Source organism: Lipotes vexillifer, unplaced genomic scaffold (assembly GCF_000442215.2).
Source record: "Lipotes vexillifer unplaced genomic scaffold, Lipotes_vexillifer_v1.1 scaffold756, whole genome shotgun sequence".
Taxonomy (NCBI): domain Eukaryota; kingdom Metazoa; phylum Chordata; class Mammalia; order Artiodactyla; family Lipotidae; genus Lipotes; species Lipotes vexillifer.
Window position 1 is genome coordinate 1,556,250 of NW_006773042.1, and position 14,589 is coordinate 1,570,838.

The following is a 14,589-nucleotide window of genomic DNA, read 5'->3' on the forward strand; positions in this document are numbered from 1 at the left end:
TGCTGAATGTCTCCACCTTTGGCTGGATTGACTTCTTTTGTCATGGCATCAAATCAAGACCAAAATGACAAAAATTCTGCCTAATTTAAAACAAAACAATGACCACAATGGACCCCAGGAGTGGACTAAACTGAAACTTGCCATTCTAAATTAAATATTCTAAGAATATCTGTATGAAATTCTACAGGGAAAATAGTTACATTAATTTAACTTCTCTTGATGGAAACATCTATAACACAAATGATAGTTTGCCAACTGTGTTAATCATTTGCAAAGCATTCATCTCTGAACAGTTCATAAGTACCAGGATGCTTTCAGAAGTCTTGGATCTAAATGGAAGACTGAACCAATGCACATTATCATTGATGATAATCCTGTGACACTAAGACTGAGTCATTAAAAATGGCAACAAAAATAAATGCAAAATTTCTAAAGTAAAATTCAACAAGAAAATCATTACCTGGCCTGGAACAATAGTATGTGTGAAAAGCTTATTCAGTTCCACTAGTTTATTGGGAGTGATGTTAAATTTCAGTGCTATGGAGTTTAGGGTGTCCTGGCTTCCAGCCTAGAATAATCAAACAAACAAGATTCAATACACAAAGCAAAAAGCAAACAAAACCTTCCTCTTGATAGTCAATATTAATCTATTTGTGATATGAGTGAATAAAAATGTAACACATACATCCAAATGTATTATGAAACAAGCGAATACATTCTCAATTCTTAACAAAAAAAAGTCTTAGATATTATTCATTTCTGGACTCCCTTATCTTCACATTTCACTGTCCACTAATAGATTTCTAAACTTACTCTGGCACAACTTAGGTGTATGGAGTAGAGGGCACGTGAGGTATAATATAAAGCTAAGAAGAAAAGAAATATTACAGACAGTACCACTCCTAAGGGTAATAGGTCTACTTTTTCTCTTTGCATTTTTCTGTCTTGTCTATTTGCCTGTTTCTTTACTGTACTTTAGGCTCCTGGATTGTGGCCTGTTAATGACCTTTTTCCCCACAGTGCCTGACACATAAAAGGCACTTAAATATTTGATGAATGAAAAAAGTGAAAGGCAGGGAAATCTAAAAGAACTTCAGATTAGCTACAAAAATTGTTCACTGACATTAAAAACGACAATTTTCCATGGCCAGCCAAATTAGTGTTATTCTCTAAGTCTATAAAACTTGTGATATGTCTCAGGTGTACATGTTTCTTTCCTTCTCTAATAGAAGGGGAATAGGAATAAAAAGGGCAGTAAGAAGATGTGAAACTTCAGTGAAAAACCTCCACCCAAAAAGAAGTCTGCTGCCTCCGGTAAGGTCAAAATCCCAGGAAAGACTCCCTGTCCAGGGTCACTGGATGGAACTTGTTAGCGGGAGGTCATTCTGGCAAGTGTCACTGAGAAGTTCCCACCTATAGCCCTGGGTCAACACTGGTGGCTGACCCTGTAAGCAGAACTGGCTCCACCAGGGGAGCCTTGAATTATAGGTGGAAATTTGAGGTGGCTGCAGGAGGTTGTGGACAGGTGCAAAGGTACAGATGTAGAATTCAACTTACCACTCACTGCCCTTAAGTGTCAAAAACCCACCAACTAGGGCTTCCCTGCCGACGCAGGGGACACGGGTTCGTGCCCCGGTCCGGGAGGATCCCACATGCCGCGGAGCGGCTGGGCCCGTGAGCCATGGCCACTGAGCCTGTGCGTCCAGAGCCTGTGCTACGCAACGGGAGAGGCCACAACAGTGAGAGGCCCGCATACCGCAAAAAAAAAAAAAAAAAAAAAAAAACCAACAACTGATGAACTGTCTCAGGCTAACCAAGTTCATAGTTACAGACTGCATTAAAATTACCTCAACATATTTCTAGAGCAAGACATAAATACGTATATTTTTAAAAAATCATTGAGAACTTAACCTATGCCCCTACCCTACCCTGAGCAAAATCACCTGTACTAAAGTGAAAAAACTTTTTTAAAATATTTTTTTTCAAATATTATACAATTTACATAATATATTCAAATCCGGGGGGTTTCAGGGTTTAGCGTCAGTATAAGACACAGATTGATAATATAGACCAGAGCCAGACTGCTGGACCTGAATTCCAAATCTGCCACTTGCCAGCTGTGTGATCTTGGGTCATTTGTTTAACTTCTCTGTACCTCAGTTTCTTCATCCAAACTGAGATACATAATTGTAATTTCTAATTCAAGAGCACTTACTTTATGGCAAGTGATCAATAAATTGGCTTCATATTTTTACACAAACACTTGAAGATACTATGTATAGGGGTTTCACGAAAGGAGAAAAATTTTAACAATCTGCCGTTATTACACAAGGATAAGACATACATATGGAACCAAGTTACAGACCCTGGGAGGGATACTGGTATCATTACATATTTGAAACTAAACAGAATGCTTGAACATCCACAGCTCTGGAGCAATATAAGCAATCGGGTAAGGGGTTCCGGTCATGGTTCTCTAAACATGAAGTTATGAATCACCTTTTATTTCCGAAGACAGGTACACAAAGTAACTTGCCAACTAAAACTAATCTCCATAACATAAATCAATCAGGTGGATAGATATGAATTACTAATTTGATCACCTGTTTATATGAATTAATTTGGGGTTGATTTCTTTTTATTCTCACTGCATTATTTAGTACATGCTATGTGAAGCATCTCCTAGCAAAGATACTTCTCATTTCCTTGGAGGGGCTCGTGAATCACACTGTAGGATACACACAGGGCTTTAGAATTAATATTGTTATTAATGATAAATAATCCAACACTTCCTCAGTATCTTCCAGGAGGTAAGGAACTGTGCTAGGTGTTATGGGGATCAACAATATATTGTAGACAGCGGTAATGTGAGATATATAATCACCCCCAAATCCTTTCTGGAAAGGACCAAGCCTATAAACCATAGAAAGATGCCTAGGGATGTTCACAGAGCCCTGAGCATGAAATGCTGGTGCCAGGTTCTTCAGTGTGATGCTACAGAAGCTTGGAGAGGATTCACCATTCCAGAAGAAATGGCAGGGAGGGACAGGCCTCGCTGCTTGCCTCATATAGAGCCTGGCACGGCACACAGATAATGAGTAGAAAATAAATACACATGGGCTTCCCTGGTGGCTCAGTGGTTGAGAGTCCGCCTGCCGATGCAGGGGATGCGGGTTCGTGCCCCAGTCCGGGAAGATCCCACATGCCACGGAGCAGCTGGGCCCGTGAGCCATGGCTGTTGAGCCTGTGCGTCCGGAGCCTGTGCTCCGCAACGGGAGAGGCCACAACAGTGAGAGGCCCGCGTACAACAACAACAACAACAACAACAAAAAATACACATGAGGAAAACACAGGGGCAATGGCAACTGCACTTAATTTCTTTCTAGAAGTCAGAGATCACTCTTCAGCAATGCTGGTTCAAAGTGAATTAAAACAGATCTATAACTGAGTGCCCACTTTACGCCAGGCCTAGGATAAGTAGACACAGCTCCTGGGCTCCAGGAGCTCATGGCGCAGTGAGAGAGCTGAGCACATTAACGTGGAAGTGCAGTAACAGACACATGCGCTGCATTATTCATGTGCTGATTCAACCATATGGAGGCCTATACCCTGCAAGTACCAGAAACAGAGTGGTGACCAAAGAGGGATCTAGTCTCTCTCCGTGGGTATATGAATTAAGGCACAATCTAGATACAATAATCACACTGGTGAATCAATATTGTAAAACGGACATAAACTATGTAAAGGAACGTGATTCCATGAGACAGAAAAATGAAGGGATCTGGCGTAGACTTGCTGGATGGTCACGGAAAGGAAGACTGAACACAGAGAGTAATGGGAAGAAGATGTTAAGGCTAAGGTTCTGGTTTGTAGAAATGTATGGATGATGGAGCCACTGCTTCTTGAACAAAGACCAAGCACGGAGGTCTAAGTTAATGTTTGAGTAGACAGCTGAATCTTTGGTTTGGGAACTCAGAAAGCATGTCTGGGATGGAGACCTAAAACTGGTCATCCTTGGCATATCAAAAGGTAATTCAAGTAACAGGTATACCCAGGGAAAAAATAAGGAAGGAAGAGAAATGACTAAGGGGCAAGATGTGTCAGGGAGAAACATGTAAATCTAGTGGTATTAACAAACTTTCATTCTACCTGTTTATACTTACAGTGTATTCCATAGTACCCTGGGGCTTCTGAACCACCATCTTCTTTTCTTTTTTATCATGTGTTTTGTTTTGATTGTCATCTGAAGAATAAAATGTTTATAAGTGAATGATTTCATTTTCAGAAATTGAGGATAGGGTAATCTACAGTATATTAAAACCCACTTTTGAATTGACTTTGAAAAAAAAGATTAAAAGTGGACTAAATGTACAAATAGACCAAACTCATAAAAACATATTGTTCATCCATGTATACTTGAATAAATGATTAATGTTAACTGTGATCAAATAGTACAAATAACAATGAGGTTATGCTTTATAGTTATTCAAGTATTCGTTTAAATGATAATGTATAAAGACGAAGTTAAAGTAAAACTAGTACAGTCATGATATAAGTGATGTATAATAATGTATAATGTAAATCAGTACAGCCCTTTTAGAAGGTGATTTGTCAATATGTAACAATAGCTATAAAAATGTTCATTCTTTGACTCAGTAATCTTTCCCTTATTTATCCTAAGGAAAAATTCAAAAGAAGAAAAATGCTATGCACAGCATATGGTAACTGCAGTATTATTTATAATAATGAAAACTTGTAAAGACCTATATGTTCAACAACATATTAAGTTGGACCACAGATTTTGCTATTTTTAAGGGTCAAACTGGTCAACCTGATAGTCTGGCAGCTACATATGATTCAACCTAATTGTTATGATTAAATGTATCAACCCAGACACTGAAAACCAGAGAGACATATAACAATGGATACAAATTAAGTGACAAAAAGTACAAAATTGAATTAACTATGAAAAGATGCTCTACCTTGTATGAGACCAGAAAAATGCAAATTAAGATGCAGCATCATTTTACATCTATTAGCGTGGCAAAAATCAGAAAGCTGGATAATTCTAGTGTTGGCAAAGATGTGAACTGCTACTAGCGATGTAAACTGGTACAGCCATCCCAGCAAATTAAGCATATGTAGCCCGTATGAGTCAGCAAACTAACCCACAGATATACATCCTCTCCCAGGAGATACCATGAAGTAACCTGCTGGAGGGTATACAGAACAAGAGTATCTGTGGCAGTGGGGAACAGGAGGGTAAGCAAAATATATCTAATTACTGCCTAGAATCCCAGAGCATAACAAGCCCAAGTACACACTGCAACATGTTTACATCGAGAGAAACCGAATGAGAGGTACAGAATGGTATCATTACGTATATTTTAAAAAGCTGTCCACAAAACAACTACACACATTTTTCAAGGCCACATCCAGAAAAAAGCCTATACACATTGAACACAATAGAATGGAGTGGAGCGGGGAGAGAAATGGGAGTGGAGAATGAGGATAAAAAGGAACTCATGAATAAATAACGAAGGGCCCAGCTCTAACCAGTGATGACAAGCCATGCACTCTGAACTGTGATTAACGTATCCCTCTACATCTGAGGTCCTACAACTCCCCACACCCACACGCAAACCAACAATATCATTTCAACTACACAACAAATGTGGGTGAACTGGATGAGAGCTGGAAGGTAACACAGAAATATGAAAATAGTTCATTCACATGGGATTTACTGACTTTTAAGTATTTCTTTTACATTATTTTAAATTAAGAACCAAGAAAAAAAATAAAAGATGCTGCTATTAGTATCCTTTTCTAGTCATTTGTAGAACCAGAGACACCCTGAAAAATCCCTCTGCTGTAAAAAATGACCTCCCTTCAGTCAGGTGACCACATCTAAATTACTTCAGGAAGATAAGGCTGTACTGACTGTGGTTTTCAGATCTCCAAATTCTGCAGATCAGGAGATTCCACACAGCCTACTGAAAAACCCAATCACAGTATTTTACAACTCTTATCATCTACCTGGTGTTCATTCTTGTTAATATCTCAGCTCCACTCTCTGTCCCACACTCCTGTCCTTCTCTTTGTCACCATAAACAGCTGTCCCTTTAGTTCCTCGTGCTTTCAGCACAGTCTCTTCATGTCCTTCTGTGGGTGCTTCCTACTTCTAGAACCTAAGCTGCTGTTTCCCATCTGTGGCAGCTACAGCCCATGGCCTTCCATACGCTGTGCATAATCATCTCTGGTCCCAATGGGGGCACTGTTGTAAGCCAACAAATCATGAGAGTTTCCATACTGTTCAGCTGCCAAAGAAAGACAGGTGCTGGCTGAACCTTTCAGGATAAACTTAACTATGTACACCTGAATTAGTATAAAAATTACTTTCCTTTGGCACAAGTGGGTATGCCAGAAAAATGGCAATCACAGTAGTATTATTAAAAGAAAACAAAAACCCGCCAGAGTCTAAGATTTTGAAATACTTGAGGTAAAGACCGTAATGTACACATCTTTGGGCATCCTGTGCCTTAATATGATACCCGTTATATATGCTTGCATGAACTTTCCAATATAGATCAATGAGCCTGACAAGTCTGATGGTGGGCAACATTTTCACTCATAGAGCATCACACCAGGAAAATCATCGGAACCAATCAAAGCCACAACCCGAACACTAAGTTTTACAGTTGACTGAATACAGAAAGCAGAGAAGTAACTGGCACATTCTAAGGACCCAAATGTCTTCATATCAGTAACGCCCAAGGAAAGGTTTCATATTACTTCCTAAGTATTTTCTTGCAGTAAGTTTTCAAGATGGCCGGCTGCTTGTCTCAATAAGCGAAGTCCTGGATACCTTATCTAGATGGGTTCTGCAGCACATGGTCCACAAGGCACTGGGGAGAGTGGGGAATAGACCTGAGCCTCCTTGGAAAGAGCTCCTTTGCTGTGCTTCAGGAGGGGGCTGCACCTCCAGCAGTTCAGGTGAGGACTCAGGGCCATCCACAAGGATGGAATTCTCTCTCAATGACACCTGACACCTCTACTTCAAGCTTTAGGCCTCCTCAGGCCCTTTACACCTATCCAAATTCGGAACCTCCCCCTACTTACAAAAACCTGAAGCAAATGATGTAAAAGTATCTACTGCCAGAGGAGAAAATTGGCCAGGTGATCCTCAGAAGCCATTCAGAACAAAGCAACTATACCTCCTGTTTGCCCCCCAACTTTGAAAAGTTTCAGAGCCAGTTTTTCCCACCCAGTAAGAATGTAACTGGGACAAAATTGACCAAAACCCTAGAAGAATGAAACATAAGCCCTTCTGCCTAACCTGTCTCGTTTCTCATAAATCCGGGAGGGGCCGAAACAGGGAACGGGGAGAACCTGTGTTGACCTCAGGTGGACCTCATGCCCTGCCCACAGCCCTGCTTCTTCCTCCCTTCCCAGCCCACAGGAGGGCCAGGGGTGTCCAGAAAACAAGGCTCTTGCCTCCTGCATCTGAGGAGATGCTAGATATGTTTACAGAAAGACTCTTCTCTCTCCATGTGTTGGGGCTAAAAGAGGGTGATGTTCAGGAGAATGTCCAGGGCCTGAAAAGGCATAAAAGTCGAATGTAAAGGAATCCTTTCACTAGGTGATCTGTGAAGTCGTGGAGCTTACAGCTGCCAAGAGAATATCCGAGGTTTGAGAACAGAACCTAAGGAAGGCTTAGATTTGGGGGGCGGGGGCCGAAAAGAAGTGTGGCTGATTGGCAGGCGGGGAGGATTGAAAAGATAGGAAAATGAGTGTAATGTCACAAAGGCGTGGAAAAAAGTTAAAGGAAAGTTGTACTGACACTGTCAAATGTTACCCTGAGGATGAGAGATGGAAACCTGGAAACAGGTAACTGGGAGGTCACAGAGGTCCTGAGGTGAAAGTGGAGGGATCTCAAGACAGATGGTGTTAACCCTATCAGTAAAGTTATTTGCTAAAATGTAAGGAGGTGAAGACAGGACTGGGGCGTTAAGGGGTTGTGACATTTGGAAGAGTTATTGTGGCAAAGATCAGGTTTTAATAAAATGAATACCGAAAAAAGCAACAAGAAGCAGCAGTAAGGGTTCCCCCAGGGGTGGGTCTCAACATCAGGGTGACAGACCATGCAAGAAATCAGCCAATCCCCTGCTGTCATGGCCACCTATGGGGTTAGGACATGCAAGCAGGGCAGCAAGAGCTCGAGGAGTGGTAGGTGAGGGGCACCGAGACGGGGTTAGGAGAATGACATGATGTGTTAGCTTCCTATTGCTACCGTAAGACATTACCACAAATCTAGTGGCTCCAAATAAAAAATAGACTCAAACGTACTATCTTACAGTTCTGTACGTTCCAAGTCTGACATGGGTCTCACCGGGCAAAATTCACGGCGTCAGCAGGCAATTCCTTCCGGAGGCTATAGGGGAAGACCGGTTTCCTGGCCTGTTCACCTCAGAAGTAGCCCACGTTCCTCAACTCAAGGTCCCCCCCTCCATCTGCAAAGCCAGCAACACCAAGCCGTGTGATCTCATGCTGCCGTTTCTCTAGATCTCTCTCTTCTGCCACCCTCTTTCACTTTTCAGAAACCTCTTGTTTATACTGGGCACCTGGATAATCCAGGATGTGCGCCTCCTTCAGGTCAGCTGATTAGCAACCTTAATTCCATCTACAACCTTAATTCGCCTTTGCTGTGTAACCTGACAGGTTTTGGAAATTAGGACACGGATATCTTTTGGGGAGGGTGGGAGGGCATGAGGGCATTATTCTGCCTACCACAGGTGGAGAACAGGTTTATGGGAAAAGATAAAAGAGGTTCAGATCCAAAGAGGGGATTTTTGAGGATTCAAGCAGTGATCTCAGGTGTGAATGTGAGTGTGCTGGGGAGAAGGGGGTTAGGGGAAGGTGGATGGAGGTATTCAGGAATGCAGCTCTGGTTATATGTTTCAGTTCTGGAAAAATTCCAGCAAGAATGAGACAATATCAATGTCACTGAAACCAGAGCATCTGGCTCCTGGCACAGACCCCTGGGGACTGAGTGAAGTCAGGACAGTGGACATTATCCATTATTGTACCTGAAAACAGAAACAAAGAGATACCTGTGAATTCCCTGGATTCCATAAGCTCTACATAGATAGAGGAAGGATAGAGAAGTCAATGTGTAGCTTTGTTTTTTCTATTATCAACTATCTGAACAAGCACAAACAGAACGTTGAAAATTATCAGGTTTTCAAATTATATCAGAACCAATTTTTCTCTGGCCTTACATCTAGCGGGTGTGTGTGCCCCTTCTTCCCTTACTCCTCTTGAACAATCAGTTCTCTCCCTTCCTTCCATCTCTATCATAAGACCATCTGAATAGGTACACGAAGCTGAAAGCACAGGACCCACTACACACTTGTCCGAAGAGGAAGGATAGTTTCCATGGCATCCAAAAGATGTGGATTCAGAGAGCAACAGTTGTCTATGTCTCTCTAGATCTAAGAAAAGGGTACCCTGATTTGTAAACAGGAAAATCTGTTTCCAATGACAGACATAGCCCTAAACTGGGAACCGATGCATTTGGTTATGGCAATCTGATGATATTAATCAAAGTCAGGTCATGTGCCATTTCCCTTATGTCACCCAACATTTTTCTGATTATTATTTGGTTTTGGGGTCTAAACAAGCTGGGTTCACCAAGCAACCCTCGTAGCTGTGCAATGTTAAACAAGTCACTTGAAATCTTTGTGCCTCCGTTTCCTTATCTGTAAAATGGAGATCTCACAATGTTGTTCAAAAGATTAAATGAGATAATGGGCACAGTGTTTATCTCAGAGCCTGGCACAAAGTAAGTGTTTAACAAATGCAATTAATAATACTGCAGTCAACATAAGTAAACAGCAATTTGAACAGAGTAGTGTGTTAAAAGAATTATACCATAAGCAAAAGGTTTCATTCCAGAAATACGGGAGTGATATAGCATTAATGTGATAGATGACTATAAATTGCTTAAAGGAAAAAAAACATAACTGATCACTCTGATACATGTCAAAAAATCATCTGATGAAATTAAACAGCCATTATTATATTTTTAAAAAGAATAAAAATTTTAAAAATCCAACTGTTAGAAAACTAAGAATAGGAGTGAATTTTCTTAACATGATGAAGAATGTTTAGTTACTCTTTGATATTAATGAGAAATATGCTTCTGAAAAAGCAACGAAACCCTAGAGGTTGTATACCAAAAGCAATTTCCCCATAAGAATGAAAACTAAATGACTTCATGACATCACTTCCAGGACTGCAGTGCCTTGTTAGTTACCTAAATGCAGCCTGAACTAACACACTAGTGAGGCCGCCACCCCTGCCTTACAGAAGGTTCCAGGGTATGCAGTGGGAGGGATACCCACAGGCACTGCACAAGCTCCACCCATTCTTTTTTTTTTTTTTTTTTTTTTTTTTTTTACAACCCGCATTCCCTGCATCAGCAGGCGGAGCCACCCATTCTTTTTATTCCTGTTGTTCTATGAAGACAAGTGCCTGAGAGCACTTCCAGCAAAGCTTTTAAGGCTTCTGGGCATAGTATCTCCCAGTCCACTAAATTACAACAAAGAGGCTAACCTAATGTGAGGCAAGGCTAAACTGCAAGTACTCAAGGTCATAAAAATAAACTCTGTAGTGGAGATGAAAGCAGAAACACTTCAAACATAAGGAGACAGCTTGGAAATCCCGAGGAGGAAGAGGGAACCCCTGCCCTTTACTGGAGGCCACCTTTTAAGAGCCCTGAAAGGCAACATGTGTGCAGAATGGACTCCATGTGCCCACTTGTTCCCCAATGGTCTCTAGAATTAAGCACTATTCTAAACCCTCCTAAAGCCTGCCTGAGTAAACAGATGAATTCTTATAGCAGAAACCAAAAGCAAATATAAAAAGTAAAACACTAACCAAAATAAATACAGGAATTCCTACTATCATAGTTTATACTCAACTTTGTTCTGGAATCTCTAGTCATAAAACAGTTTTAAATACTGAAAAGAAAGAAATGCAAATTTGATTATTAGCAGATGAATTAATTATCTACCTCAAAAGCCAACATCATAGAAACATCCAGAAATCATAAAATTGTTCAGTAAGGTGACCAGATGTGGCAATCTTTTATACTTGTGATAAAAACTATTTGGAAAAGTTCCAGCATAATGGTATCAAACTAGAAAATATCTAAGAATAAATACAGCAAGGTAATGGCAAAAGATATATTAAAAAAGTTTTAAAGGTTCTCTGAAGTATATAAATGGGAGCTTGAATACAGGGTGGTGCATATATTGTTCCTAAATAGGAAACATCATTCTTGTGAATATTTCACTTTCTCTTCAAATTAATTTTTAAATTACATGTGATTTAGGTCAAAAATTAAAAAAACATTTTGGAGAAGGGAAACATGTCAAACTGTTAACCAGGCATAAATATATAGGACTAGAAGCTAAATACATTAAGACTATCCAAAATTATTTTTGAAAGAGAAATACAGTTAAATACAGAAATACAGTTAAAATACAGTTGAATGAAAGAAGAAAATACCAATCACCCATTTTACCCCCATTCAGAGAGAAACAATGTTTGCATTCTGGTAAATATACTTCCAACAGCTCTCCTTCTTTTACACAAAGATGGAATTGTAGTCTATACACTATCGTCAACCTGCTTTTCTATTGTAACAATATTTTGTGAAAATTTCCCACGTCATTAACTGTTTTTCTTCATCATTAAAAAACGGTGGGAATTCCCTGGTGGTCCAGTGGTTAAGAATCTGCCTTTCAACACAGGGGACGCGCTTTTGATCCCTCCTCGGGGAACTAAGATCCCACATGCCGTGTAGCAACTAAGCCTGCGCACTCTGGAGCCCACGCGCCACAACTAGAGAGCCCGCATGCCGCAACTAAGACTCGAGGCAGCCAAATAAATAAATATTAGTAAGTAAATAATTATTTTAAAAAACATATATTGAAAACAAAAAAAATGGCACATAGTATTCCATTTAAAGTTATTTATGTTATTTTAATTTTCCCACTATTTTAAACATGCAACGATAGTCGCTGTGGTCAAATCCACTACGCTCATGATCATTTCCTTAGGGTAAGCTTCTGAAAACAGAATTGTTGGGGAAAAGGGTGTGCAAAAGTAAAGCTCTTGATAAAAATGGCCAACTGCCTTCCAAAAAGATCCGACCACATTCCTCCTATCAGTGTTTTTCCCTTGCACTCTCCCCAGTTCACTTCAAATTTGATTTTTCAAAATCACTAACCCTATTTAGTCTAATCTGTTGTCCTTCCCTTGGCCCCAACCACATTTGAGTGTTTCTCTAAAAGTGAGATTTCTCATAATACAAATGTGATATCACACGATGGACTGAGCAGGAAACAAGATTTGCAAGATGCAGACCACTATAGTCGTAAGAGGACTAGACTTTCAGCTGACACAAATACAGCAGGTTCTGTCAGACACAGCTGCTTCACTTAGTGACTAGAATGGACTACAATATACTGTGTTAATGGGAGGGCTGGAGCTGTGAGGAAAAGGAAGGAGGCTCCCTTGAGCGAAACCCAGCCAGTTAGCAGGGCCTGGGGGGTGTGGGAATGGGGAGACGTTGGTCAGAGTACAAACATCCAGCGATAAGATGAATAGGTTCTGAGGATCTAATGAACAGCATGGTGATCACAGTTAAATACTGTATGCTATACTTAAAAGTTGTTAAGAGAGCACCTCTTAAATCTTCTTACCACATAAAAGAAGTGGTAATTATGTGACCAGATGAAGGTGTTAGTGAATGCTAGGGTGGTAATCATTTTGCAACATATCCATGTATCAAGTTAACACATTGTGTACGTTAACCTTACACAATTTTATGTCAATTATATCTCAGTAAAGCTGGAAAGAAGAATTATGATGCCTTTTTATATTCCTACTTATAGTCATGTTTACAATCATTATTATGTATTTTTAATTTTATGTTTTATTAGTTGCAATGCTGACCACCAATTGTTTTATAAAGTGACTTTTTCAGGACTTCCCTGGTTAAGAATGAGCTTGCCAATGCAGGGGACATGAGTTCCATCCCTGGTCCGGGAAGATCCCACATGCCTCGGAGCAACTAAGCCCGTGTGCCACAACTACTGAAGTCCATGCACTCTAGGGCCCACATGTCGCAACTACTGAGCCCGCATGCTGCAAGTACTGAAGCCCACGCACCTAGAGCCGCAATCCACAAGAGAAGCCACTGCAATGAGAAGCCCTCGCATCGCAACGAAGAGTAGCCCCTGCTCACCACAACTAGAGAAAGCCCGCACGCAGCAAGAAGACCCAACACAGCCAAAAATAGTAAGTAAGTAAGTAAGTAAATAAATAAATAAATAAATAAATAAATGACTTTTTCATTCTTGAGGACATTTTGACATGTATCTCAGAAAACAACATCACTCCCTCTCAGTAGCTTTATTTTAAGAAAGGTATGATACCAAAGGTATGTTTCCTGAAACCTTAGTATGTCTGAGGATGTCCTGTTGTCTTTGAGTCTGAAAAACAACTGTTACTTCACAATTCTGAAGGAGATTTAATTCCTCTGGTGTTCACTGCTGTGGACAAGTCTGTGCCTCTCTTCTCTGCTCCTTTGTAGGGAATATTTTGTTAAGTTTTTTGTGTTTTTTTTTCTTTTTGCCTGTTTGTTTGTTTTTACCATTTATCCATAACCTGTAAACATTTGCCACATTTAAGTGCAGAGTTTTCCCCTTAATTTTGCTTAAATATGATAAGCTGTTCTGATTTTAGAAGTCAGGTATGAGCTTCAGCTCATGAAAGCATTCTTCTTATCTTACACTATGTCTGATTACTGCTTCTATTCCCATTGTTCTGACCTCCTCACCAAGAACACCTTTGATTCCTAGGTCCTTCACTTACGCCTCCCACATCTGTCATCTTCTCTCTTAATGCTTGCATTCTTTCTGTGATGATCCTTTGCATTCTGGGGGCACTTGTCAGATTGGACCTGTTCACCACCTAGGCGTTCATGGTATGACTTCACTTTAAACATTAGTCTGACTTCTTGACGGCCCCAAGAAGCACAAGTCTAATTATTTCCATCCTAATAATTTGAATTTATTTTATACCCAAGTCCCTGAAGTCTTTATACACTGCTTGATTAAAAAAATATATGAATAAGGTTCTTAATATCCTCTTTCCACACCAAAGTCCATTTTAATCCTTTAATTTGAGCTCTAAAGCACTAGAATGATCATTACTTTTGAACAGAAGAGTCATGCTATTGTATGTTTGTGGTTTGACCTACTTTTATGTTTAGGAATTAATTTATCAGAATAGCACATCTTTGGCTTTCTGAACTTGCTAAGTAAAACAAAGATAAGCAACAGATAGGAAATCTTCACACATGTGGTTTAAAAATACCCTAAGGGCTTCCCTGGTGGTGCAGTGGTTGAGAGTCCGCCTGCCGGTTCAGGGGACACGGGTTCGTGCCCCGGTCCGGGAGGATCCCACATGCCGCGGAGCAGCTGGGGCCGTGAGCCATGGCTGCTGAGCCTGCGCGTC

The 14,589-nt window shown here is 40.4% G+C and overlaps 1 protein-coding gene across 3 annotated transcripts in view; it reads right to left on the minus strand.

Annotated features, from left to right (window-relative positions):
• NCOA7 (nuclear receptor coactivator 7) overlaps positions 1-14,589 on the minus strand; it is a 151,339-nt gene that overhangs the window by 64,510 nt on the left and 72,240 nt on the right. For all 3 annotated transcript variants that reach the window (XM_007447972.1, XM_007447970.1, XM_007447971.1), the window contains 2 exons: positions 4,164-4,243; positions 461-568 (listed from right to left, as the gene is read on the minus strand). In XM_007447972.1, the coding sequence (XP_007448034.1) occupies positions 461-568; positions 4,164-4,202 (147 nt within the window). In that variant the 5' untranslated portion in view covers positions 4,203-4,243. The remainder of the gene's footprint in view (positions 1-460; positions 569-4,163; positions 4,244-14,589) is intronic.